The 21,403-nt window shown below is 54.3% G+C and overlaps 8 protein-coding genes across 8 annotated transcripts; 4 read left to right on the top strand and 4 right to left on the bottom strand.

Annotated features, from left to right (window-relative positions):
* Positions 1 to 226: 226 nt before the first annotated feature.
* VTN00DRAFT_1722 (uncharacterized protein) lies at positions 227 to 621 on the top strand (the record flags this gene model as incomplete). Its single annotated transcript, XM_069427861.1, has 2 exons — positions 227 to 428; positions 485 to 621. The coding sequence occupies 2 exons, from the start codon at positions 227 to 229 to the stop codon at positions 619 to 621; spliced, it is 339 nt and encodes a 112-aa protein (XP_069292424.1).
* A 244-nt stretch (positions 622 to 865) lies between these two features.
* VTN00DRAFT_1721 (uncharacterized protein) lies at positions 866 to 1,867 on the bottom strand (the record flags this gene model as incomplete). Its single annotated transcript, XM_069427860.1, has 1 exon — positions 866 to 1,867. One exon carries the CDS (start codon positions 1,865 to 1,867, stop codon positions 866 to 868), a length of 1,002 nt encoding a protein of 333 aa, XP_069292423.1.
* A 246-nt stretch (positions 1,868 to 2,113) lies between these two features.
* On the top strand, positions 2,114 to 3,058 carry VTN00DRAFT_1720 (uncharacterized protein; the record flags this gene model as incomplete). Its single annotated transcript, XM_069427859.1, has 1 exon — positions 2,114 to 3,058. The coding sequence occupies one exon, from the start codon at positions 2,114 to 2,116 to the stop codon at positions 3,056 to 3,058; it is 945 nt and encodes a 314-aa protein (XP_069292422.1).
* Positions 3,059 to 4,235: 1,177 nt separating this feature from the next.
* Positions 4,236 to 8,663, bottom strand: VTN00DRAFT_1719 (uncharacterized protein; the record flags this gene model as incomplete). Its single annotated transcript, XM_069427857.1, has 7 exons — positions 4,236 to 4,803; positions 5,226 to 6,541; positions 7,601 to 7,661; positions 7,797 to 8,097; positions 8,146 to 8,240; positions 8,286 to 8,347; positions 8,433 to 8,663. 7 exons carry the CDS (start codon positions 8,661 to 8,663, stop codon positions 4,236 to 4,238), a joined length of 2,634 nt encoding a protein of 877 aa, XP_069292421.1.
* Positions 8,664 to 9,034: 371 nt separating this feature from the next.
* Positions 9,035 to 10,634, top strand: VTN00DRAFT_1718 (uncharacterized protein; the record flags this gene model as incomplete). Its single annotated transcript, XM_069427856.1, has 2 exons — positions 9,035 to 9,525; positions 9,581 to 10,634. The coding sequence occupies 2 exons, from the start codon at positions 9,035 to 9,037 to the stop codon at positions 10,632 to 10,634; spliced, it is 1,545 nt and encodes a 514-aa protein (XP_069292420.1).
* Positions 10,635 to 12,334: 1,700 nt separating this feature from the next.
* On the bottom strand, positions 12,335 to 15,010 carry VTN00DRAFT_1717 (uncharacterized protein; the record flags this gene model as incomplete). Its single annotated transcript, XM_069427855.1, has 1 exon — positions 12,335 to 15,010. One exon carries the CDS (start codon positions 15,008 to 15,010, stop codon positions 12,335 to 12,337), a length of 2,676 nt encoding a protein of 891 aa, XP_069292419.1.
* A 554-nt stretch (positions 15,011 to 15,564) lies between these two features.
* VTN00DRAFT_1716 (uncharacterized protein) lies at positions 15,565 to 16,614 on the top strand (the record flags this gene model as incomplete). Its single annotated transcript, XM_069427854.1, has 1 exon — positions 15,565 to 16,614. One exon carries the CDS (start codon positions 15,565 to 15,567, stop codon positions 16,612 to 16,614), a length of 1,050 nt encoding a protein of 349 aa, XP_069292418.1.
* A 421-nt stretch (positions 16,615 to 17,035) lies between these two features.
* Positions 17,036 to 21,346, bottom strand: VTN00DRAFT_1715 (uncharacterized protein; the record flags this gene model as incomplete). Its single annotated transcript, XM_069427853.1, has 4 exons — positions 17,036 to 17,230; positions 17,319 to 21,011; positions 21,076 to 21,187; positions 21,279 to 21,346. 4 exons carry the CDS (start codon positions 21,344 to 21,346, stop codon positions 17,036 to 17,038), a joined length of 4,068 nt encoding a protein of 1,355 aa, XP_069292417.1.
* Positions 21,347 to 21,403: the final 57 nt, after the last annotated feature.

The following is a 21,403-nucleotide window of genomic DNA, read 5'->3' as shown; positions in this document are numbered from 1 at the left end:
CGACAAGCCATGGGGGCGAAGAGGTATAAGAAGGGTTCGCTCTCGATGGAGGCGAATTGGTGACTTACTTGGCATTATTATTAACTGTCGTTGTGATATTGTACAGTACAGAGGAACTTTTTGTTTTCCTGTCTTCTCATCCTACACACATACACGGAGATCCTGCCCTTTTTTAAAAAAATCAGGAGAATATATATCCCTATCCATAATCTCAGCTACGATCATCATGTCCTTCGTCGCTGCTCCCTCCGCCGCGCGGTTATCATCTGCGCACAGCGCCGTTCCGGCCCTGGCCGTCGCGCGGACCAGGCCCTTCTCTACTACGGCCCCCTACCACCAGAGGGGACCGCTCCAAGCGGGCAAAGATGCGCTGAAGAAGGTTGATCGGGCTGTCTCCGATGTTGCGGTTAAGGGACTTGAGAAGGGCGGTATGTTTTGCAGCCCTCCTGAGGACACAAAAGGACGTACGCTGACATCTCCCCAGAACAAGCACGAGACAAGATCAGAGACACGGTTGGCGTGAAGGGCGAAGAGGCTCAGAGCCAGGCGAAGCAAGTGGCTGGACAGGCCAAGGGCCAGGCACAAAAAGCGACTGCACAGGCACAGGAGAAGATGCCTTGAAGGATTAGAAAGATGGTCTGGCATGGCGAGCCTGGCTTGTACAGTATGTTTTGTTTTTAGAACGAGACTGTTTCACATATCAGTGGGATGGGAGTGGCCGCTTGTCTAGCCTGTATGCATATGTATATAATGAAAATGCATCTCTTCGGTTATTCAGCAGACCTCGCTGGCTGGTTGCTCCCTCTCTTCAACCGACGTACTGTATATCCCTGGATACACTGTATTTTTTATAATATTCTCTGGCTCACTCGGCCGGAGGCAGCATAAGCACGTACTCTCGCGTGCTCAGACCAAACTTCAGCACATCCTTATCCCTCAGCTCGACGTACCTCCCGGGCGGCACCGGGTCGCCGTTCACAGTAGACCCATTGGCGCTCTCCAGGTCGATCAAGTAAGGACGAACCTTGCCCATGCGGTCACCGAACTCGTTGCGCTTCTCCACGTAGCGGAACTGGATGGCCGCATGCTGCTTCGAGCAGCTGGGATGGTCGACGGGGAAGTCGACGACCAGCCTCTCCCGCCCGATGAGCCAGCAGCTGCGCTCGCTCAGCTCGACCATCTCGAGCAGGTCCGAGCCCTTGAACACGTAGAGCCGCCAGTTGTCCTTGGCGGGCGGCTTGCGGGCCTCGGGCGGCTCGTGGTATTTCAGCACGACGGCGGTGCCGTCCACGTTGACGGTGTTGCTCTCCGCGGCGAGACGGCCCGTCGTGGAAAAATTGGGCTTCTCCTTTGGCTTGTCCGGCGGTGCTGGGGATGATTTCTTCGTCACTTCGGTGGAGAATGCATCTTTCTGGGAGGGAAGGGGGCCCTTTGACCGCAAGGCGCCGCGAGAATCCCTAGCAGGGGAGCGGGAGCGAGAACGACGCCTGCGTGCTGGCGAGCGAGATCTCGAGGTGCTGCGGTGACGTCTGGAGGCCCTGTCTCTATCTCTGGCGTCGAACTCGTCGTCGCGATCCCGGTGTCGCCTGCGGTGACGGTCTCGAGATGAGCTCCTGCGTCTTCTTCTGTCTCCGTCAAAGCTCTCTGAGCGCTCCCTGCGCTCGCGTCGCCGGTCGTCTCTCCGACGGCTGTCTCTGCCTGAGGGACTCCTGGAATAGTGTCTCCTGTCGTCTCTGGAGCTCCGATGCTCGGATCTGCGGCTGTCGTATTCCTCGTCTCGGTCGCGTCGTCGCCGATCAGGATCGAGATCGGGCGATTCGGGACTGCGCGTCCGTCGGGGACGGTAGTCGTCCTCGGACCTGGGCATCGTAGATGGTGGATTGGAGTGATTGGGATATGTTCCAGTTGTTGATGTTGATCACGGCGCGCGTATCTTGTTCAACACGACGGGCGCCGGCGGAGCACACGTGACGCCGGAGATATCGCGACGTCGTCCAGATTGAGCGGGTTTTTATTCAGCAACTCCGCTCGAAGCCATCTCTGCCCCCTGTTCTGCTCGTTCCAGGGAGCGTCCTCGCACAATGCTATGTTATCTCCCTAAGGATATGTGGCAATGCTTAGGAAATCGAATGTCCTCTGCTGCGGCGGGCTTCAGCTCCTGAATCAGGCCCCTCCTCCGTCACGTCCGCCACCAGCATCGCGGGGACGCCCACACCTCCACTCTCAATCTCATGCTCAGCCATGCAGACGCAGATTCTATGCTACAATCCGAGACTGGGCCGATGTTGATCTCTCATGGCCGACAACTCCGACGTTCACTCCCTATGACATCTTCAAGCAGGAGAGGAATGCTCCATACTCCAAGGCCCGCTTCTACGCCCTGGTCAAGATCTACCACCCGGACATGCCCTGCAATGGACACCCATTGTGCAAGGACATCTCTCATGAAGTGAGACTCCAGCGCTACCGGCTGGTTGTGACCGCCCACGAAATCCTTTCCGACCCGATCAAGCGGGCGGCATACGATAAGTGGGGGATCGGATGGCACAGTAACCCAGACATCAACAGCAGCAGTAGTGACTCTACCGGAGACGCTGCGCGACGGTCGAGGACTGGCCGCGACGATCCGATCTACGCGAACGCGACGTGGGAGGACTGGGAGCGGTACTACAACCGTCACAACCCGGAGCAGCGGGCTATTGTCGACCACCGGACCTTCGTGACGTTCCTTCTCCTCCTGACACTCTTCGGGGCAGGGCTCCAGGTGTCCTGGCTGGGCCAGTACAGTGTCGCTTTTGAGCAGAGGATCCAAGACATGAACGAAAAGTCCGTCCGGTTCCTGACGGGACGGCGGCAGCAGACTACGACCCAGATGAACTCGTCCGAGGCCCGCGTGCAGCAGTTCCTGATGCGGAGGGATCCCTCCGGCTCGGGGCTGAAGGAGGGCGAGGAGGACGTCTACAGACAGGTCCTCGATCCGCGCAGCCGGACGCCTCTGGTGAAGCGCGAGAAGAAAGCAGGCAGCGGAGAAATCGACGAAGTCAACGAAGGCTCATGATCTTTCTTTGGTTTGGCTCCGAAGAACATACATATCCTTGTTCGCATACATTTATTAGGGCGAAAAGTCTGCCTTCCAAGCAGGTCGTGTTGAAATATGCACACAGACGGACTGTCATTCTCCGTTTTTACATGGGCCCTGCGCTGTTGTAGGCCTTTTGATCTCAGCTCCATACGATTTGTGATGTATATACATGCATTCTCCCATAAGGCAGGCCAACGATCTATTAACGGCATTTCCACTCTCTTCCTCGCGTTTTTAAAAATTTTAACATAACTTAAGCCTATGCTACCAGTAGTATTCTATTCTAGCGTACCTGATCCTACCGGCGAGTTCGTGCCGGATCTCGCCAACACTTCCAGGAAGGGAAAATATATTTTGAGCATCGTGCGGTCCTAGCCAATTATCATTATTAAGGAACCCTTGGACAAGCAGCATCCGCTCAGATGCAGCGCGAGTCTAGCTTCTATATTCTTTGCAGTAACATCAGTTTCCGGTCTGGCCTGGCTTGCACCGACGCATGGATATGTCCAAGCGTGTACCTGTCCTGTTCGGATCAATCGCAAAACAGACATCGTTGAATAGATAAATAATCATCAAACAAAACCAAACTGTCATATACTATATCCTTAAGACAGCTCAAGTTTGTTTTCTTGCTACAGTAGATACCCGCTATGGTATAATATCTTATCATCTTTACCCCGCACCCACCTTCATTATTTATACCCGTAGCTAGGTACCTACTCATTCAGGTTGGAATGATTTATTTGCGTTGACCAGGTAGGTAGTTAGATAGATAATGTTTGATTTGGAAGAAAATTGAATTGGATTGAAGTCCTACATTTGTACTCATGTATTATGTGCTACTATGTAGCGCCTGTAGGTTCCCATGAACTGGCGCTTAAGAGCGAGTAAACCTCGCGTTGTCAATTAGTATACTAACCATCACGCCACATAGATTTTTTATTATTATTTTTCTAAAATAAGGTTGAGATATGGAAGGGTGTTAATTAGACATATATTCTCAAAGCTCAACCAAAACATAAAAGACACTTCTTAGGAGCCACTGTTGAACTATAAAAACGACAGCACAGCACCACCTGTTCCGGCTCATCCAAGCTTGCTAGGTATCTTATTGTACCTTCAACAACCACTCGGGCTAATAACCCATTTGCTCTCACATCTCTCGCTCGCGGAGGATCTGGTCGATAAGCTCCCCAACTCCGCTCGCATGAAGCGTCCGGGCGAGCGCCATGTGTATGCGGAGGAAGTCTGGATTGGGAAGAGGACATGGAGGTACGTCCACTTCCGGGTTGTTGTTCTCCTGATGATGCCTCTTCCTCCCCCTCCCCCTTTCCCAGAGACCGAACGGAAGCAGACGCTGGTCGCACCCGTACAGGCTCTTTGGCGGCAAACGGTCGTGGTCGATGAAACAGAGGCGGTAGTCGTAGTTGGAGCAGTCTGAGATGTCGTCATTATCATCATTACTGTTTCTGCCGTTCTTCGGACCATCCACATCATTACTATTATCAATATTCTCACATTTGATACTAATCCGAAACCCCTCAAACGCATCCCTTGCCGCCCTCTCCATCATGATCGCGTTCCCGGAGCTTCTGACGAGTCTATCTCTGAGACGCTCCAGGTCCTCCAGATCGCTGATCACGCCGCCGGGGAAGAGGGAAAGATGCCAGAGTGTGCTACTGCTGATGTCCGCGAATGGGATGATGCGCGTTACTTCGATTCTGACAGTGGTAACCGTCATTATGACGGCTCAAGGAGATCATGTTAGGTAGTTAGTCCCTTCCCTTAGGAGGTAGTAGTAAGAAGAACCCCTATCTTATCCATCTTATCGACGGGAAATATATCATCAAGGAGGATCACCGTCTACTCTTCCATTGCATGGTCTACATAGGATATGGTCTGTTTGCTTGCTAATAAGGATAGACGGACATATAGAAGGGGTTCCTTGTATTCTCCGCTTTTCTTCCTCTATGTCTGTTTCATTTTGTTTGTCTGTCTCCTGTGTGTATACGTGGATTTATCCACGAGTCCTACCCTAATCGCATCGCAGGTAAGGTCTACTCCGCTCTGCCTTGGTGTGCTCGGTATAAAATAATACAAATCTACTCGGGATAGAGTAAATAATGGATTCACCCAGACATACCCGGCCTCTATCTGCCGCACCGCTCGATGCGCCGTCCCCGTGTCGGATGTATACACGGATGCTGTCAGCCCGTACGGGGTGGAGTTCACTTGCTGGAGCATGGAGGCCTCGTCGCTCCATTTGAAGACGGCCATTACGGGCCCGAAGATCTCCTCTCGAGCGATGCGCATGTGAGGAGCTACGTCGGCGAAGATGGTGGGCGGGATGAAGAAACCGTTCTTGATATCTCTGTTATCATCAGAGTTAAGGTCTAGTTTTTGACCGCCGAGGGCGAGTCGTGCGCCTTCAGCCTTGGCTGACTCGATGAAGGAGAGGATGCGCTCCTGTGCGGCCTTGCTGATGACCGGTCCCATGGTCGTTGACATGTATGTCGGCACACCCGGTTTGTATTGCTGCTGCACGAGAGCGACAACTCGTTCGAGGACGACGTCGTGGTGCGATTCGTGTAGGAACACGCGCGACGTCGACCCGCACGACTGGCCTGCCCAGGTGAAGTTCATGCCGCGCGTAATGCCGTTCACCAGCTTGTCTAGATCAGCATCCGGGTATGCGACGAGGGCGTTCTTCCCGCCTAGCTCGAGGAGGGTTGGCTTGAGGAAGTCGGCCGCTGCGCGCTGGATCGCTTTCCCTGTCGGTACGCTCCCGATCAGAGTAACCATCTTGACCAGTGGATGGATAGAGAGGGCCTTCCCACATTCTGCGCCTCCGGGGAGGATATTCAGGACCCCCGGAGGGAAGATGGGACCGAGAAGCTCGGCCAGACGCATACATGATAGGGGCGCTTGGTCGGGCGGTTTCACGATGACGGTGTTGCCTGCCGCAAGGGGAGCAGCGATCTTTGCGCCGGCGAACATGACCGGATGGTTGAATGCCACGATGCGCGCGACAACTCCCAGCGGCTCGCGCACAGTGTAGTGGAAGGTGTCGTCCGTCTGAGGGATCGTTTCACCTTTCAACATGGGGATCAGGCCCGCGAAGTACTCCAGGTTTGCGGCGGCGACTTTAGCATCGCTCAGCATCTCCGCGACGGGGTTGCCCGTATTGAGAGCGTCAACCATGGCGAGCTCCTCAGCATGCTGGAGCAGGACGTCTGCGGCTTTGCGTAGATAGGCTGCGCGTTGGGATGACGGCGTAGAGCTCCAGCCCTGAAAAGCCTCGTGGGCTGACTGCACAGCAGTGTCGACATCGGAAGCGCCTGCCTGGGCGACTCTCGTGATGATCTTCCCGTTGCCTGGGTTGAAGGTCTCTATACTGGCCTTCTTGCGGGAGGTGCCATGTGCCGTTGTAGAACAGGTCGTGGTGGGTAGGCAAGGAGTCTGTTGGATTTGTCATGTTTAGTCGTCCCGGTCAGTTCGGCCTGCAGTATTTTTCCCTCAGCCCCTAGTTAGAAAGAGAGGACCTGCAGTATCCAGAGGTTAGGTTGTATCTCTAAAACCTCATAGCCGGAATAGCACACTGCGAACCATTTGTTTTTAGATCTGTTGAATCAAGGCAGAGAGAAAGCGGGGAAGCGTCCACGCGTCCTACTCGAAGGTGTAACATATGGATTAAACGTCATGGAATCTGCTGCCGACAGAGGCGGCCAGTCGGGTTTGAGAAGCCGTAACAATGGGAGTCGGGAGGAAGTGCGGGGAAGCATCAACAGGGAGTATATCTTTGTCGGGTGTATCAAAATGTCTAGATACATTTGAGACTATATTGACGACGGTGATGTGTATTTCTTTGTCCTGGGAACATCATCGGTACTGTATATCAAGTATCCCGTATCAGTCTTGCAGATCTCCGATGCACTTTCAATTGCTGGCATGTCTATCTGGTCAGTATTCGGTATGGCTAGGCGCTGGTGTCTTCCCCTTACTGCGTATCCGGAACTCCGCAATATGTATGGCACGTTAAGCAGCAGCTAGCGTTCGAGACCGCTGCGGAGGATGATCCTCCGTGTTGACAGGGATGTCCTGCAGCCGACGGAGACAACTCCGTTTCGTTGGAAGGGTGAAGGTGGAACAACAACTCCATTAATTGTATGCGCCGTATCAACCCTCGTTCATGTCGTGAACACTACTTCCATATTGTCTGTTCTCTTGATTTTCTCCAGAGCACACGGATACTCATCTGGCAAGACCCGCACATCAACTAGAACCGTCTTCCCACCCTTCACCTCCTGTGCGGCTCTCTGTGCAAGACGCCTCCCAGCTCCCGGCGGTTCTTCACCTGCCCGCCCACACCGTCAAGCCCCTGCGAGTCGGCGTTCTGGCTAAAATCGGGCAGCGGAAAATAGACCGACTTGGGGCCAATCTTACCCTTTTACAAGCTGAGATCCAGACAGACGTAATCTAGGGCACATGGCTTCGCCGTAGTCATTGCCGTGGCCTTACTGCGTCGACGGACCGTGACTCGTCATCGAACTTGATAAAGGCTTCACAAGCGCAGCGTGGTCTGCGGCGGTGTGAATCCAATCAATCCACGCCCATCGCTTCGCAGCATCCACAGGCACCATGGTTCCCACGACGAGCATGGGAACGCGGTCACAGAATCGTTGTAGATGGCCATCGTAGCATGAATCAGCCCTACATTGGAGTGAACCGCAGCTGCCATAGTGATGGCATGCTCATGTAGACACACGAGTACTTCGCGAGCAGTGTTCCCTCTGAAGTTGACCAAGCTGTTGTGCACGCTGGGTAGCTCGATCCGGGAACGAGCGTGAAGTAGTGCAGGTTCAGACGCAAGAGCTGTTCTGCGATGGCATCGCCGTCCCATTGCATGCCATCAACCTTGGCCGTATTGAGCGCCAGGCGATCAGAGAGACGGGATGCCGTTGAGGTATCAAAGAACTGTGACAGAAGAACGCGGCAGGAAGACTTCACGGAGAAACCTTGGGAAGAAAGAAAAATCGATCCTGAAGTTCGGGATGGGCTGGTACTTCTGTTGATATAGATGTTGCACCATGATAGAGGCCGTCGGACGAAGTCATCTGCTCCTGTAGCGTATAACGACGGTATGACCGGTGTAAGATCGCTGTATGGCCATTGTATAACCTTACAGCTCTAGCGGCATAGTGACAGATCAATTCGGATGACCGCCTCGACTCGCTCCTTTTCTTTCAGAGAGGCGTCGGTACCCTCCTGGAATGTACTGTATGTACATGTCCAATTGCTCTGTAGCTTCGGGGAACTGGAAGAACGCTCATGTTTGTCCTGATTTCGGCACTTTTGTCAACGGCGCAGCAGCCGCGTAGTCAAATGCCGCTGTAATTGTGTTTCTGTTCTTCGTGGGCAATGCAATAACCTGGCTGGGGCCGTTGTGACTGTATCCTGCTGAGATGCACCCTTTCAGACCCACAAGAAGAGGCTGGTGTTGGGCAGCATCTACTACCGGTTGTTCCAGTTCCTCATTTGAAGTGATGCCGGTGGCCCTCATGAACATCGGGTGGAAGTTCATGTCATCCTGGCGGTGCTGAACGCCTGCAGCGCACTGGTCATATTTCCTCTTCTTCTGCTAAATAAAGAAATTTAGTAATAAAGTTAGAAATGACGGGATGAACCTGGAGGAGATGGACTTTTTCTTTGCCAAGAAGACCATGTAGAGCTGTGGAGTCTCGTTAGCACAAAGCGATAAGATGGTGGAGAAGATAAAGGACGGAGTTTGTGATAGATAAAGTCCGTCGGGCGAACCGAGGCTTCTTTCACGTTCACCTTTTTAGCATCGCCTTCTCGCCCTTCTTTTTTCATCCCTTCCCCTCGTTTCCTCTCCCATCCTTCTTTTCCTTCCCCTCTCCCTTCTTTTTATCCTCATCCTCCTGTATATACGCCATGGCCAAAATCCGCCTGCTCGCCGTCCTCCGCGAGCTGCTGCTGCGCATCCCGCTGGTCCTCAAGACCGTCCTGCTCCATGTCCTGCGCCTCTCGCCCGTCACCGGCAAGCAGGATCTGCGCACAGAGCTCACCGTCGCCATTATCCGCTCGTTCCTCAGCTTCTCCATGCCCGTCTCCAAACAGCAGCAGCGCAGCACTCACGATCCCGGCGTCCGCGGCCCCCTATGGGTGTCCAAGGTCCGCTTCCCCCGCCCCGAGGACGACGTCCGGCGCGCTGTCTTCGCGGCCATCGACGCGCTGAAGACTGGCGGCGAAACATACGATGAGCCCGGTGTCATGCCCGTCGAGGCCGAGTGGACGGGTTACCGCAGCGGTGTTGGCAGGAGGACGCCGCTGCCCGACATCTCAGAGGAGGAAAAGTACAAGAGACTACTGAAGGAATCGCCGGCGGACATGACTGTCATCTACTTCCACGGCGGCGCATACTAGTGAGTTTTTCTCCTTTGATTTTTTTTTTTTTTACCCTAGTCTAATATTTACTAGTTTGATGGATCCCTGCACACACCGGGTCACCACCTCGCGCATCTCCAAGCTGACCGGCGCCCCCGTCCTCTCCGTTCGCTACCGTCTCGCTCCCCAGAACCCTTTCCCCGCGGCCCTCGTCGACGCCCTGGTGGCCTATCTCTCTGTCTTGCACCCACCGCCAGGATCCCTCCATGCGCCCGTCCCCGCGAGCAAGGTCGTCTTCATGGGCGACTCCGCGGGTGGCAACTTGTGCCTCGTGTTGCTGCAAACTCTGCTCACCCTGCGCCGCGTCGCCCCGACGGTCCGCTTCCATGGCCGCGACGTGCCCGTCGAGCTGCCCGCGGGCGTCTCCCTGTTCTCGCCTTGGTGTGACATGACCCGCACAATGCCCTCCATCGTCATCAATGCCAAGTACGACTACCTCGACCCGCCGCCGTGCAAGCTGCCGCTGCACCACGCGCATCCCGAGCCGGCTCCTCCGGAGACTCTCTACCACCCGTGGCCCTTCCCCGACGACCACGTCTGGCCCTGCAACCCCCCGCGTGTTGATATATACTCCAACGCCAATGCCGTCATGCACCCGCTCGTCTCGCCGCTCGCAGGCTCTAAGGATCTCTGGAAGAACTCTCCGCCGATCTTCATCACCATGGGCGAGGAGGGCCTCACGGACGAGGGGCTCCTCTTCGCGCGCAAGGTCCACCAGGCCGGCGTGCCTGTTATCGTCGAGCAGTTCGAGGGTATGCCGCACTGCTTCGGCATGATCATGGTCGGGTCACGCGCGGGACGCCGCTGCTTCGAGGCCTGGACGGGCTTTAGCCGCGATGTCGTTGCCGGTCGTATCAAGAAGCGCAGCGCCAAGGAAGAGGAAGCGGAACCAGCCGCGTCACGCATAGGGAAGGTCACCTTCATTGGGTACAAGCTGCGCTGGGAGAAGCAGATCCCACTCGACGAGGTCCACCCCTTCAATGACGACAAAGTCGAGGCGCTGATGAGGCAGGGCAAGCAGTGGCGGGTTGAGAGCGAGAAGGCCCTTCTGAGCCGGTGGTACGCGAGCAAGAAGGCCAAGCTGTGATTTGATGTCCTATATATATTTTTTTCTCATTTCACATATATATCCCCAGTTTTTATTGCCTTTCTCGTCGCCTCAGCTGTGCGGAGGCAGACATTCGGTATCTGTCACATATACAAGGTCGGCGTTTGGTGTCTTGCCTAGATGAGGCGAACTTCTTTTTATGTCAACTGCAAGCACATACCACAGAGTGAGCACGGATCCAGTTATCACTGTTTTGCCTATCATACGCGATGATATACCATGGCAGCATGACACAAAACGAGGAATGCAACATTTCATGCGCTCTTTGCATAGGCGTTGATTCCATTTCATCCATCCCCACGGGAGAAGGGGATTAGAGAAAATATAGAGATAATACCCCCTTAGAGAGTTTAAATTTCTGGTTAGATCGAATTGAATCGGAGTTCATATATATCTGAGAAAAGAAAGCGACTAAGGGACCTCTTCTACTTTTACCTGTCTCTGTACTGGCTGAGCTGGATGGACAGAATCGTCGCATCTGATCCCGAAGGAACGATAAGATAAGCTTTCGCTGATAAGGTCGATAAAGTTAGGTAGACAAAGTGAAACTTTAGTCGATGGACCTATCAGCTAACACCATCTCATATGCGAAATTCCAACATGCATTATCAAACAGACACTTTCATAAATTACATATATATATATACAAAGGTGAGCTTGTTTCCATCAATAATATCGCATCTTTCTGCCAGACCCGAATTTTAACAGACTCCTAACCCATCAACACCACCACTCCACCAACGACAACAACAACAACAATAGCAGCAGCAGTAGTAAGCAACAACAGCAAGGGGCAGCAAAGAAGAAGAAGAAAGAAAAATGATTAAAATAACGACCTTCCTCGACTGAAAATCCGCGTGCTGGGTAGGTACCCGAGCTATTGGAAATATATGCACCACCGTGGTGAGATTCTCGTTCAAGGACTCACGGTGGTATGGTATGAGTTTGTAACGACGAGGCTCGGTGGGGATAGGTAGGTACTTGGGTGAGTTGGACGGTTACAGGTAAGAGGCTGACGGAGAAAGAAAGAGGGGGAGGAGAGAGAGAGGAGGGAGGGCGGGGGCGAACTGGCATCGGTTAATAACAATCTATTGACAAACAAAACATGCTCTGAGCGGAATCCTAAAATCTTCACTTCACTTCCAATGCTGCTCTGACTCGACAGCCCTCTATCAGCTCAGACATTAGCAGTGAAGAATAGTCAAGCAGCGGCGGTTCCAGGCTAGAGCTGGTCCAGGAAAAAAAATAGATGAAATCAAGCCCAATAGCATTTGAAAAAAAAAGCCACCTTCGGAGGAGGACAAGTACCGACAAGAATATGAATAAACACTCCAATGCCTACCTAAGTGGCTACAGTTGAACCAGACTACAGCACGTAATAAATAAAGTCCAGACAGAAGTCCATGAACGATATAAAAAACCCGACCAACCCAACCCCATGCAACCAGTCCCAAATCAATGTTCGATGATGAATAGATCGATCAAGTACAGTAGTACAGTTCGCCCAAGACCGGGGCTCCAGAAGTAGAGTACAGTACAGTGAGTATAAGAGCGCAAGATCTAAGGTTTGCAGAAGGATATAAGCTGAAAGGAAGAAAGAAAGGAAAGAAGGAAGAAGAACCAAAGATGGTATCAACTAATAACTTAGGGTACCTAAGCAGATAGGTAACTAATTAGTACTAGAGATAGTCATCGTCATCCATCGAGAGCCCGTCGTTCACCCCGTTCGCAGCAGCAGCATCCTGCCCCGACCATAGATTTCGCCGATGTACTTCTGCCGCAGCTGGGGTCGCGACGATCGGAAATTCATGCATTCGAGCATGCACGCCGACGTCGCCGCCAAACATCCACGGCTGCGGCGAATCGTCGACGTACCCGTCCCACAGGCCGAGCAGCTGCGCGAGGAGTCTGAAAAACGCCGCGAGGATCGTGAGCAGCGGGGATAGGATGGTCGAGAGGTGCGACCACCGCCACAGCATGGTGGGCAGGGCGAAGGGGAACCGCGGTGCGTCAGGCGTCAGGCAGTTGCGCTCGCAGGTGTCCGCCACGAACGGGTGGCAGTAGAACTCGCACATGACGCTCTCGGAGACGTACCAGATCAGAAACAGCACGGTGCACCACCCCAGGCGGGTTGGACGGGTGCGGTGGGAGACCGGATCGCGGCGCCAGAGGCGTGGGAGTGGGATGGCGAGGTATTGTCGACCGTCGACGCAGCCGTCGCATGTCTGGTCGGTTCTTCCGGGATGTCGCTTCGTCTTCTGCGCGGAGGCGAAGATGACGGTGTCGCGGGCGACTTGGTCCTCCAGGCTGGAGAGGCCCTCGCGGGCGTCGTGAATGCTCTGGACCAGGGACTGGAGTCTGTCGTTGAGCCGGTCGAGGACGGCAGTGTCTTTTCCAGATAGCTCCTTCAGCTGTTCTAAGCTTGGTTGGAGATCTTTGTCGTCGTTGTCGTCTCTTTCGGCGAGGGGAGCTGCATTCTCATCATCTTCTTCCATCTTGAGTAGGGTCGGTTCGTCGTCGAGAATGCCTTGGAGGGAGTTGATTGTATCGTCCCCTAGCATGAGAGAGTTATCGTCCCTCACATCTTTGAGGACCGTCTCCAATGCACTCTTGGGCAACTTGGGTTTTATCAACTGTAACTTCCTCTTCTCTCGTTTGACCTCTGGCTCTCGCTTCACTTCCGGCTCAGGCTTTTCTTGTGGTGCCGTCTGCTTCTGTTCTTTCGGTTCTGGCGGTTTCTGCTGTATTGAATTTAATGGCTCCTGCGTCTTTGGATCTGCTTGTTTCTCCACTCTTGGTTCTGGCTGCTTTTCTGGTTTTTGCGAAGATGCATCGTCAGACTTGGGAGAAGGTGGCTTTCTCGGTGATGTGATGCCTTTCGGGGGGGTTGGGACTTGGGGAAGCTCAGCAATCCGTTCGGTCATAGGCGTATCCACCCAGGCTCCCGTCACAACGGGAGTTTTCATCTCCAGGTACTTATCAGACGGATTCGGCTCCGGCGTCTCAGTCTGCCTTGGACTTCCGGTCCTTGCCAGTTTGCGAAGCAGCTCGTGTGAATCGCTCTTTGTATTCTTTGCAGGGCTTGGTTTGTCGCGGTTCGGGTTCTTGTAGACAGATATTGAAGAGCTCGGTGCAGACTTCCTTGAGCTTGGCGAGGCGGCTTGTTCCTGCGATGTCCTCCTTGGTATATCCTCCAACTTGTCATCGGCAAGGGTATCATGATTATTCCTCGTAAGGTTCGTCTCAGCCCCAGTTCGCGTCTCAACACGCTTCCGCACCGGTGGGCTATCGGACACCTGCAGCGACCTGGCTGTGAAGTCGATATCAGCATCCCACTCGGGAGCTGGTGCACTGTTCCCATTATTCCCTGGTTCATCCTCTCGAGCCCCGTTATTCTCAGGTACGCGATCTCGAGCTGCAAGGCTGCTCCGCCTACTCATACTACTCAACCGCTCCCGGTGCGCTTTCCAACGGCCCCAGCTCCGGGGCAGATTCAGCGCTGGCTCCGCCTCACCATCACCATTCTCCGGCTGCGCCTCTTCTTCCTCTCGCTCGCGGCGCTGCAGGTTCTCCGCCGACAGCGTCGCCCTCGACCCGGCCCTGGACCTGCTGAACACCGGAGACTCTCTGGAGGTGACGCGCTCCAGCCGCTGCTGGTCCTTGACGTGGTTCGCCAGCTTCTTGCGCAACGAGTCGTCCGTGACATCGTCCAAGAAGCTTAGATCCGTATCGAACGGAACATCCCCCGCTTCCTCGTGGCGTGCCTTGATCGCAGCCGCTGGCGATGCGCGCCGTATGCGATTCCCTCGAAACTGCAGCTGATTCTGTTGTTGTTCCGGGGGCGGACAGTCATACTCGTCCTGGGCAACAAGATCATTCAGGTTATCCGCGTCGTCGATCCGCTGGTAGGTCTCGATCAGCTCCCCCGGCGGGTGCGAAAAAGGAGAGTTTACGGACGCCATTGACATGTTGCGCTGTCGTCTACTCCGGCTTGGACTTGGAGTTCTTCTTCCCCCCACAGCAGCATGGGCAGCAGTGGAAGCAGTGTGCGGGGGCCGCCCGCCCTCGTCCGCCGACGTTGCCATGGCTGTTGTTGTTGCTGAGGTCCTGCGCGACGCAGCCTCAAACGCGCCTCTCAGTGTCCTCGTCTGGCCGAAGCTCCTCCGCGGGCGCACGCCATAACTAAACTTTGCAGCACTCGCACTCGGGCTGGCGTCGCGCGACGGCTCAATGCCGTTGATGTCGCGGGCGGAGCGGGTGTCCAGGCGTGCTCGACGGAACGGCGACTCGTGGTGTAGGGTATTGTTGCGACGGGAGTAGGAAAGACGATCGAGTTTGCGATCGGGGGTGGACATTGTGGAAAAAATAACAGTCTCCCTCCGGGAGCATCATGAAAATCACACCGTACACGAGAGGCCGCCGCTGTGAAGATCTGGAGAAAAGCGCCGTGTTGAAGTCGCGTCGGGCGGAGAGGCTGGTATTTGCCCTAATCGGGTTAGCGGGCAGCTCAGGAACAGCGTCAAGCTCCGTCTGGAGCTCCGGGTCCTTTGCATCTCCAGCGATCTACTCCGCACAGTCAATCGCTGTCTTAGAGTCAGGTACGTTGAAGTTCTCAGCTTCTGTCTGCAGCTTTTACGCTCTGCAGCAGCACGAGCGCTCAATGCATCCGCAGATAGATGCATAGCTAGCTTCAAGTTGCTGACATGTGACCAGATTCAAGGTCGATTCCCTCGAAACAGACTGTCTATCCTCATCACAGTCCATTGATATGGAACAAAAGGACATATAGAGTCGCGCTGGCAGTGCTGTCAACTGGATAACGAGATATACCACATCTACATATTATACTACCGGTACATTACACATAGGTTCCAAAGGTCCCAACGGGACCAGGAAATAGATGTCCACCATGGCCAAAGCAACAAAACGACCAGGGAAGGATAGGACATCCTCATCCTCCGGATCTTCCAACTCAAAAGCCTCCTCGAAACCCCTCCTCACCCCCTTCGTCAAAGCGCCCTCCACCCTCCAACGCTTCCTCGACCCCCTCTCCCCGAACGAGATCTACCTCATCCACATCGACACCACCCCGCCCTCCCTCAAGAAACAAATCTTCTTCGTCCCTGTACTCCTCAACATTCTCATAGTCCTCGTGATCTTCTACCGCGCCTACAAGGGCGCCTTCGTCTACCCCGCCCTCCTCCTGACCGCCATCGGCCGCACCAGCTCCATGTCCGTGGACTCGTCCGCGATCTCATGGGGCGAATTCTCGGGCCACATCCTCCGCCGGACGGCCATGTTCCTGATCGACTACCTCCTGGTGACGCTGTTCATGGCGTGGCCGATCCGATTCTTCAAGGGCCCCGTCGCGTGGCGCCGCAAGGTCGGGTTCCGCGAGCGGGAGATCATCGTCCGCAGGAGCCAGAGCAGCTGGAGCAAGGAGCTCGTTCGGAACCGATGGATCCGGGAGGACGAGGTCACGGTGCGGGAGAAGGTCGTGCCCGCCGTGACGCCCGAGAAGGTCAAGAAGAGCGGGTACCTGCTCGTCGACGCGGACTGGGATCTGGATTACGATGCGATGGTGCGGGCCCATGCACTGGTGGATCGGATGAGGAAGGGGGATGGCATCCAGCTGGATGAGTTCCGGACGGCGGTTCTGGTCAATACCGATGAGGAGGGGTGGTCGATCTGGCGCGTGGCGGACGAGGAGAAGAACGCGCAGCGGGATAAGATCATTGCGTTCAAGGACAAGCTCGCGGCCATGGGCAAGGAGGACCTGTTCTTCCGCTGGGTGGAGTTGATCCAGTACGAGAGCACGCAGCCCGGCGGGTTCACGCCAGAAAGGCAGCACGCTGCCATGCACAAAGCAAAGGAGATGTTTGAAGAAGCGGGGGTTGACTTCTCCCGCTTCTGGCAGGAGGTCGGGGGGATGGAAGGTCTCCCTGGATTTGAAGCATAGATTTTCAGTTTATTTTTTTACTCAGTATCGTTAATTTACTTGCTAAGTTATGCTTATCGATGATATATTGAAAATAGCAATATGAACTATGTACACCCAAAATAAACCAATATACCCGCTATTAGATCCGTATGTACCAGCCCGTATCGTATCCATATCCATTTCCTTCGCGATCCCTGAATAGCGGTATGCAGTCTATTCCGAACACCGTTCACATCTTGTTATATAAACGCATGCATGGGTATCTCCAAAACTATCGCTCCCATTCCATAATAATTTCCTCATGACTCGTGCTCAAAATCCACAACCCTCCGCAGAACTTTGCTTCCATACTTCATCTCATCCCCTCATGGTAAAAGTAAAAGTTAAAAAAAACCAGTCCAGCTGTGGCCGGGTTTTTTTCTCTTTGAATTTGAGTTTATTATTTCTTACTCTCCACCCGATAATCGAGGGACCAGAGTCTCTCCCACGGCCGAGATCTACGTTTGCTGGACACGGAACCGTTCGAAGCTTGACCATCGACACTGGCTTTCCTCGCAGGTGAGGGAGAAGACGTGGACGTGTCTGCCCGTTCCCGCTCCGGCTCTCGCCCATGCTCGTGCTTCCGTTCCGGACCCTATGGGTTCTGGTCAGCCAGCAGCATACACACAGGAAGAGGCAAGGAGGGTCCCGGTTCAGGATCCCAGGAGCAGGTCTCTGCGAACCTCGTCGAAGATCGGGGCCGCCTCTCGCGGTTGCTGGCCCGCGTCTGCCGCAGCGGGCTGCACATTGTCGCCCCCGGACTCGGCCGTGGCAGGAGCCCCTCTTCTTGATGATTGAGAGCTGTTCCGGCGGGTGTCCAGACTCTTGGATAGCGTCCTAGCAACGTTGCCTCCAGTAGGCGGGCGCTTCAGACGGATACTGCCTTTGGCGTCGACGTGGGCCTGTGCAACAGTACTCTTGCCTAAGCCTGGAGTGCTGGGCGCACCAGGCTTCTCCTCCACGGCATCCAGAAGATACCAGCGAAGACCATCGGATAATTCAAAGGGGTTTTCGTCGTCGAAAGATGCACCATCACTAACCTCGCCCAGAGATCGGCGATCCGGGTGGACACCGTTCATGGATTTCGAGAGATCAACAACTCTCTCTTCCACCCTCGTAATTCTTGCAAGCAACCAATCCCGGCTCTGGAGCTTATGCACATCCTGTTCGCGCAGGAAATAGTGTGGCGCTCCAACGTTGAATGCCGCCCAGGAACGAATCGCTTGGTTGCGCGTTGGTAGAAATAACGCAAGGTCTCCCTCCTTGAATGAACGGTAGGCGATCTTGTCGTGTGCTTCGCTCTGAGCACGGTGATACTTGTCGCGGTAACCTCGAGCTTCCTTCTGCCACTTCCTTGCGAGGACTTCGATGTCTTTGACCCGCTTAACCACAGCATCACCAAAGATATCCACATCGAACTTGGCTAGTGACTCCATGAAGGAAGCAAACCGTGCCGCTTCTTCTTCCGGGTCATCGCACTGCATCCAGAAGAGGAGATCTGGATCAGGCTTCGTGGATACTATGCCAGAAGACGAAAGGTTTTCACCGATGCCAGAGGAGCTGTTGACCTTGGATGCTCTCTGGACGACAATGTTGCCATCTTGTTGGACGATGGCGAATCCGAGCTGCTCGAGCATGCGACCGAGCTTTTCGACCTGCGCATAAAGCTGCTTGGAAATCTCTTGCGCTCTTGCGCCTCGTGCCTCCAGTCGAGACACGGCCTGTTTCTCTGACTCTGCAAGACTGTCGGCCTTCCTCTTCAAAGCCAGAAGCTCTTCTCCCGAATTACGAGCTCGAGCGTCAACCTCGGCAAGCCTCTGGGAAAGACTGCAGACCTTCCTTTCTTCCTCTGCAAGGCGTTCTCGGAGGCTTTCAGAGCCGGTCTCCCCGGCCGCGAACTTGGATCTCAAACTTTCGAGCTCTGACCGTTCGTCATCCAACTCGGACTTAACAGCGTAAAGTTTGGATTTCTCCTGAGAGAGTTCATCCCGAAGCTTGGACAGTTCAGACTCCCGCATTCCTGAAACTTCCCTTATCTTCTCGGCTTCAGCCTCCATCTGAGTTAACCGCTCTTCCAGGGTCTTGATTTCAGCAGCTGCCTTCGCAGCGCTCTCTTCTGAACCTTTAGCATGGATAGCCAAGCCTTCAGACAAGACTTCGATCGCTTTGATGAGGTCTGCAAATTTATACGGTGGTGCACCTCCAGGTGAAAGGTTCGAATGTGCAGCCTGAAGGGCGCTAATGTTTTCCAGTTCCCGCTTCTGCATCTCTTCGACTTGCTTCTCAAGCTCCCTAGTCCTGGTTTTCAGCTTCTCTTCCTCCTGCTTCTGGGCCAGGATTTGTGTGTTCAGATGGTCCACCTCATCAGCAGCATGGGCTCGCACGTTCTCAAGTTCCGTCTCCAGCTGGTGGATGCGTTCATCCGCTTCATGCCTTTCGTGTTCTCGACTGTCCAGAACCTTGTCGAGCTCATCTTCGATTTCTTCTAGCTTAATTTTCAACGTCTTCACTTCAGACTCGAGGAACCTCCGCTCATCTTCGAACTCACGCTGCCTGGCTTCAAGGTTTTCTATAAGATCCTGCTTCGTGGACTGCACCTCTTGCATCTTATCCGTGCTAGACTGGCGTTCCAAGTGCGCCTCTTTCTGCAGCCGTTGCACGGTTTCCCTTTCTGAAGCAAGTTCTGCCTCGAGTGACACAATCCGCTGGACAAGAGCCTTGTCTTCGGGGGATTGGTTGGCTGACATTCGTCTCGATGATACGGAAGACCTCCGCGAAATGGGATCGGGATGGGGAGAGGCAGGTGAGGTGGGAAGGTCGGGGCCCCAATTGCCACTGACGGGTCGACCAATCTGGCTTTGCCGGTGAAGAAGATCTTCGAGCTTGCGGATGCGGCTCTCGGAGCCCCTTAGCTTGTCCTCAAGCTTGCTCTTTTCGTCTCTCAGACTCCGAACCATGTCGTCACCACGGAGTAAAAGTGAGCTACGTCCCAGGTCGAAGATACTTCCCTGCTTGAAGGCTTTCGTTCTGCGCCTCTGTTGGCGCGTGGGAGCATCAAGGTCTTTGTAAAGCTGGGTCAGGTCCTGAACCACTGCAGGCATACCCTTTGCTTTCAGTTCATCGATGTACAGCTCGACCTCTTTGCGAGAGACTTCCGGCCATTCATGCTCTTGGCCCTGTAGGTTGATTTCAAGTCCTGGAGTGCTATCATCAGAGATGGACAAGAAATCGCCCATGCTCTTCAGCCACTTCTTTCTCCGTCGCTGCTCCTCGTCTCTAAACACGGCCATCTCCTCTGCCAGGGCTAGAGAATCACTCTTCATCTTCTCACTCCATTCGCGTCGGCGTACGCATTCGATAAGTACAGATCCGTAGACCATAGGCATGTGAAACACCGAGTAGAGAATTTCAAACACGTCACCACCTTCTACATCGAGATTGGCTATTTGCGATTGGACGTTCGCTAGGCGAGATTCGATAGAGGATATGGTCCGCATATGAATCACAGCCGCCTTCATCGCAGCATTACGTCGCTTGACAGCTTGCTCCAGTCCAGCCTGGAGCTCTAGGCTGATCTCCAGCAGGGACGGTAGAAGGCTTTGTGTATGACTGAGTGCCATTCTAGAAACGCTGGCCAGAGTCTTCTGGTTATTAGGCAATCCCAGAACATGTTCGTAATCAGAGCTGATCTTCTTGGCGAGTGTTTCCACCTCCTGAAGAAGCCCTTCGACATTCTCGACGTGGGCACCCTGGGCATCATCCAGTAACTTCTGAGTGTCGGAAGCGACGTCGCTGACAGCACTCTCGACTTCATCCATTCTGTGGACAAAACTCTGAGACACAGCCGAAGCTTGCGATCCGGCCCGTTGTACCTCCTCTACATCCACGAAATCCTGCAGTGTCCCAATTGACTGGTGGCTACCCTTCTTCGGAGTTGACGGGCGTCCGAGGAAGGTGAAGTCCTTCCGTGCGGGGATGCTCTCCAGCTTCGCCAACGCACGCTGCCACCCATCCAGAGCCATCTTCTGCTCCTTCAGGAGGTCGTTAGCCCACGCCTGGGCCTCCTGGAACCGATGTTCCAAGTTGCCCACGTGCGACTTGAGGTTCTCCAGTGCGACACCAACAGCTCTGTGTATGATATCACTGCGCTCATTATGCTCCTCGATAGCCCGGTTAACGGGGACGCAGCGCTCTGCAAGGTTCAGCGCCCAGGTCCTCCGGGCCATATAGAGGTTCCGCCATGCCTGGAGGTTGTTCTGATCTGCGAGGTAATCTGGAGGCTTCTCGGGCTTGAACGGTTGCGGTGGGGGTATCTCTGGAAGATCGAAAGTGCCCGGTTCACTGACATATTGCCTGTCGTATACGAAGATTTCATTCTGGTGTGGTCAATCTCGATGTACTGCGCATCCCGATGATGACGAAACACGTCGGAGTGCGTACCTCAGTGGCAAGCGTCTGGAGCTTGACGTTCTTCCCCCGAGCAGTCATCAAGATCTGCCTCTGGGGTGATATTGCTGTATTTCGAGCGATCCATGACCGGAGTGCATCGGGGCTGGAGCATGGTGGATAGCGTCAGTTAACATTCCACGGGAAGCGAACTAGTAGCGGTGACTGGTGACGAAATATGGGGGGGGGAAACGTACGAGGCGAACGACACCGGGTCGGCAAGCAGACGCTCGCCCGTATGAGCGATGTAGATCTGTAAGGACATCCCCTCCTCACCGGCTGAGCAAGCAGCTCAGGGTCTGCTGTTGTGGAAGTATAAAGA

This window comes from Thermoascus crustaceus (assembly GCF_041956765.1).
Source record: "Thermoascus crustaceus strain CBS 181.67 unplaced genomic scaffold VTN00scaffold_1, whole genome shotgun sequence".
Taxonomy (NCBI): domain Eukaryota; kingdom Fungi; phylum Ascomycota; class Eurotiomycetes; order Eurotiales; family Thermoascaceae; genus Thermoascus; species Thermoascus crustaceus.
This window is presented reverse-complemented; position numbering and strand designations above follow the sequence as displayed.